The sequence below is a fragment of the Urocampus carinirostris genome, chromosome 17 (genome assembly GCF_059441175.1).
Source record: "Urocampus carinirostris isolate Australia breed hairy pipefish chromosome 17, RoL_Ucar_1.0, whole genome shotgun sequence".
Lineage (NCBI taxonomy): Eukaryota > Metazoa > Chordata > Actinopteri > Syngnathiformes > Syngnathidae > Urocampus > Urocampus carinirostris.
Genome location: NC_142365.1, coordinates 2,627,082 through 2,632,282, shown reverse-complemented (window position 1 = coordinate 2,632,282; position 5,201 = coordinate 2,627,082). Strand labels below are relative to the sequence as shown.

Below are 5,201 nucleotides of genomic sequence, written 5' to 3'. Positions count from 1 at the left end.
AAAAAGATATTCGTAGTATTAGATGTTGTACCACAAAACATAAACATAAAATGAAGTATAACCTTAGTCTAGTGGTTAAAAATCCACACTCTCGCCGCCGTGATCCGGGTTCTAATCCCATTGCCTCTAATGTTGTGCAAATGTAATCACACTACTGTAAAACCTCGTGTATAAAGCGCACCCAAGCTTTGCTAAAAGTCCAATACATATAACATCATACGATCCCACGTTGTCATGGATATTCACACCAACAAGCTAGCATGCACACTTTAGATTGAGCGCTAATCAGCACAAGCCAAGTACAGCTCAGAAGACTGAAAATGTTCTCCTTAATGTTGCTATGCAAATACTAGATATCGCTGTATTACAACCTGAAACAAGTGCTACAAAGCAGGAAGACAAATACAAACGATGGAGATTCAGAGTGACCCGACAGCACCATTTTTCTTCATTCGGCCTCATATGAGGTTGTTGGCAGGGTTGGGTAGGGTTACTTTAACTGGATTACTTTCAATGACTTTTGGATGACTCCAATACCAAATATGCTAAGAAAAGACAAAAGAAACTAAATATGAATAAATTTATGACTCACAACACGTGGTAAGCTTTCTCTCCTGGCTTTGATCTCTTTGATCTCCGGCAAAACGAACATCAAATTAAAATTTAGTCATTTTATTCATATTTAGTTTCTTTTGTCTTTTATTAGCATATTTGGTATTGGAGTAATCCAAAAGTAATTAGAATAGAATAGAATATACCTTTATTGTCATTGTTACAACATGGGATATATTGTGACAACGAAATTGGACGTGGCACTCCAGTTCCACATTTTACAGTGGGGATATAAGGAAAACAAAGCGATAAAGGAAGAAAGAAGATGTTTGTACTGTCCTTGTTGTATAGGCTTTGTTTTCCTCCGGATGGGGGTGTATAAGGGGGTGAGGGACAGACAGAGATGGGCGGATCCAACTAGATTGAAATTGAATTGAAAGTAATCCAGTTAAAGTAACCCTACCCTACACCTGCACTTTTCATCTTGTGTGTGCATTTACCGAGACGTACGATTTTAAAGTATGTGAGTAAATTGCCAATATACTTGTTTTCAACACATGTCTCTTCCTACATACAGTAGAAGTACTATGTAGCTTACATTATGAGTTGTAATTTACCACTGGGCCCCTAATAAATGTCCGTCATCGATACGTAATCCTTGCACTCATATTTCGTAAGGGCCCGATGAGGTGTAGCATGCGCCTGCTCTACCGGGCGCGACCTGTAGGGGGAAACCATTGCCAACTGCCGTTAAAAATCCCAAGGGAAGAAGAAAGTCAATGGCAAAGCCACAAAAGAGCAGCGCCGGCGTCATTTTCAAGCAGACTTGTTGAAAAACACGGCAACAATTTCATGCATACACAAGCACTTTCCCTAAAAGTCGAGCGCTTTTCAATTTTTGAAGACGCGTGAAAATTCCATCCTTCTCTCGTACGATGACTGTATGTTCCACTTGCTGCTCTGATCGTTTGTAGCGGGAATGAATTTCAAAATAAAATTCATTTTGTCACCGCGCGTCAGGAAATGATGAGTCGACAGGCCAGCTTTAAGGTTTTTTTGTCCGTTTTGTGTTTTTTTTTGTTTTTTTGCTTTATTAAAGGAAAAAGCAGAATGACTACAAATTACAAATAACACTAATAATAGCCAATCACATCTGCCTACAAAGCGGATCGTGAATTTCAAATGTTATAATACAGGATCTCATTCAAGTAGTTGATTTTTTTTCCATTTTATACTCTTTTTCCTCCATTTTTTCTGGCATTTTCACAATTTTTTTTTCCTCATGACAAGCCTAAAGTGTTGCAATGAACGCCTCATGTACAGTTTTTGTCTTTTTTTTGTGTTATTTTTCATATGGCTTTTATAAAATTGCGTTACTTTTCAGCCGACAGCCATCATAAGCAGCCCCGTTTCCTAGCGCCGTGCTGCGCTCTTAGGTTTTCGCCTCCAAGAGTTTGTTAAAAGTGGAAAACAACTCCGACCAGGCCCCCGAAATCCTCCGAATGTTCCGACGGGAGGAAGGGCGAGCGCATTTTCAGTCGAGCGCAGTTTTTCTTGCACGGACCGTCCGCCTTCCTGGATCTTTCTGACTCTCCTTCGTAGCCGACGCCTCCCAAAACGGATCCGGGTCCCATGAAGAAGAAAAAAAAGGGGGGGAGGGGTGCGTGCGCAGAAAAGTCCAGTTCCCCTAGCAAGGGAAGACAAAAGGGGGGCCGTGTCCACACAAAACAGAAGGCCAAGAATTGCAGTTGGGGTTTTTTTTCCAAACCTAAAAGGTTAAAAAAAACAAGAACAAGCCAACTCATTTGTTTTAAGACTGTGAGCATTCCCCGATATATTGAATCCATTGAATTGGGGCTGCGCTAATTGATAGAGGGGGGGGGGTTAGGTCGATGAACAAATTTCAACATGAAACAAGATTCGTTTGATCTTTTCCGGGGGTTCCCTTTCGTTGCCCTCGGTGTTCGGATATCAAAAGGGGAAAGAAGATTAAAAAAATCACGCCCGTGTCCAAGGATGAACCAAAAAAATGTAGACCATTAGCATCTTGATTATCCTCAAAAACGTATTCAGTTCCATTGGCGTCAAACCATTGTGTAACGTTTAAGGAGGCTGGGAAAAGCGAAAGCGTCGAGGAGAGAGTACACGTCAAAGGCAAAAACCTTCTCTTCTTCATGGATGGAGTTCACATTTAATCCAACAGGAAGTATGAAATCGGCCGGAGCACCTTCCATCCGGATGATCGATTCTTCCGGTCCTCGACGCGTGAAGGAATCCGAGATACCGGACGTGTGGAAAATCAAAATGTCCGAGAATTCTCAGTCGAAGCCAGGCGACAAAAGCCGAGGTGGGACCCTAACCACATGGAAGACGAAGCGGTTTTGGCATGACCCGATCCCGCTCCCCAAAAATGAAGGAAGCGCCGCCGACAATAAGGCAACTCGCAGCCAAGTCCGATTCTTAGCCTCCTATTTTTTCTAAAGGTATCCTCACCAACCCACCCAAAATTAAAAATCAAATATCTATCGAAGGTGCTTTGGTCCGCTCGGATCTCGTAATTGTCTGGGGGGGGGGGGAAGAAAATACCCCAACAGAGGGAAAACCAAGCTCGGGGATGGTTCAATAACCACAAAAAAAAAGCGGCATCCACCTGGTGGACTGTCAAGGATCTTCAAAGAAAATAACGTGTCGGGCACCATGCTCTCCGGTTCTCCAAACTTAACTAAGAAGTCATCATTTTCTTCCTCATTTCTCAAAAGAATTTTTAAAAAAAAGGAGAACTAATAGATGCCCCGCCCCATCTCCCCAAAATGTGACTGGATATTCCGTTTGTGGGCTCCGGTGGAGTTTTTACTTGAGGGTTTTGGCGTCGTCCTTGGCGGCGGCGGCTCCCCCTACTGGGCTGGAGCCGCAACTGTTCCGGCTGTGGGGCCGACTGGAAGGGTGAGAAGGGTGCCGGCGCCGGCCGTCCCCGCTGGATGAGTTTCTACGACGGCCTCCTTCTTCCATCGGCGGCTGTGGAGAAAGGGGAACGATTTTAAAGGGACAGTGTGTAGGTTTGCCGTATTGTGTCGCGCAACCGAAAACGAGTGGCGAGTGCGCAAGGAAGAATATGAACTTGCGGAGACTTTTTCCATTTAATATTTGTGCCCAGCCTTTTGCAATGTTTTGGGCACCCGCAGTAGCAAAATGGCTAACAATTATGCCAGCTCTCTCTAAGTGAGGCTCATGTAAAAAAAAAAAAAAAACCTCAACCTACACGCATTTACGAGACAGTTCATGTAATTTTGAACATTTTTATATCAATAGTGTTTTTTAAAAATGAATGAGGTAGTTTTTTTTTTTCAATAGGTCAATTCAAATCCTATTTATTGTTTTAGCCCTTGATCAAAAAACGTCTCAAATGACTGCACAGACCACAATGACAGCATCCCCTGATCTGAAACCAACATGCGGGCAAGGAAAACTCAAAAACCTCATCATGAGGAAAATAGGTCACCTTGAGAGGGGGCCTCACTAGGAGGCCCTAAATCACAGGTGTCAAACCCGTGGCCTGCCATATCATTTGCTGTGGCCTACGAGACAGTGCTGAGAGAAGCACAAGAGACAAATGGGCTGCATTACGTCAGACGACGACTTGCAGTTTTAAATATGCCCCATACAACCAATGTTCCCTCTAAGCTGCGTGTGTGCGCAATTGCGCACTACCCAGAGCTTTTCCGCGCACAAGGAAATCTAGCCAGCTCACAAAAATCAGGGCTCGAAATTGGTAATTAAGAAGCGACTTAAGTCAAAGTGACAGTGCATGAAGGTCAAAATACACGGGTTCCCCTGACGTTGTGTTCTAAATGCGGTATTTTGAAGTCAAGGTTGAAGTAGAACGAAGTTGAGTAAAGTCAGTAGAGTTTTTTACAGAACCGGTTTCTTCGGCTCGGCTCGCTAAAAAGAACCGGCTCTTTCGGGTCCCAAACGGCTCTTCAGGTTGTTTTTGCTTCTTTAATCCCTACACGACCAAATATGATGTAAAATTGTGCACAAAGTGACTTAAAGGAAGAGGAGGAACTAGATCAAAAAAAACGAAACAAAAGGAGAGAAAAGAGAAAGAAAAAGCAGAAAAAAAGCTAGAAGAAAAGAAAGAAGCAAATAAAGGGAAAAAAAGCAAGAAAAAAGTAACATCTTGGAAAAAATAAACAGAATGAGATTTTTTTAAAAAGGAATTTTTAAAAAAGGAGAAAAAAACAGGGAAAAAGAGGAAAAAGTTTGTGTTGCATTCAAATAATTTCCAATGATATCAAATCAATCTTGTTGCTGACATTGTACTTCCACTAAAAATGTAATTAAATAGAAAATAATAGAATAGAATATGCCTTTATTGTCATTGTTACAACATGGGATATGCTGTGACAACGAAATTGGACGACTCCAGTTCCACATTTACAGTGAGGATAAGGAAACAAAGACACAAAGGAACAAAGAACTAACTGACTTTGTTGTCCTCTGCGGGGGGGGGTGTGAGGGTCAAACAGAGTTGCCGGACACAACCGAATGTTTGATCTTACATTACACATAGTCCAGCGTTTTTCCGAATTGCTCAGTCCACAATTGAATGGATTTGAGAGTACAGTCCATAAACATGCCCGATTAAAGTC

At 42.3% G+C, this 5,201-nt stretch overlaps 1 protein-coding gene across 4 annotated transcripts in view; it reads right to left on the bottom strand.

Annotated features, from left to right (window-relative positions):
• Nucleotides 1-1,588: 1,588 nt before the first annotated feature.
• larp1 (La ribonucleoprotein 1, translational regulator) overlaps nt 1,589-5,201 on the bottom strand; it is a 70,667-nt gene continuing 67,054 nt past the window's right edge. For all 4 annotated transcript variants that reach the window (XM_088320733.1, XM_088320735.1, XM_088320734.1 and 1 more), the window contains one exon: nt 1,589-3,567. In XM_088320733.1, coding sequence (XP_088176859.1) covers nt 3,403-3,567 — 165 coding nt within the window. In that variant the 3' untranslated portion in view covers nt 1,589-3,402. The remainder of the gene's footprint in view (nt 3,568-5,201) is intronic.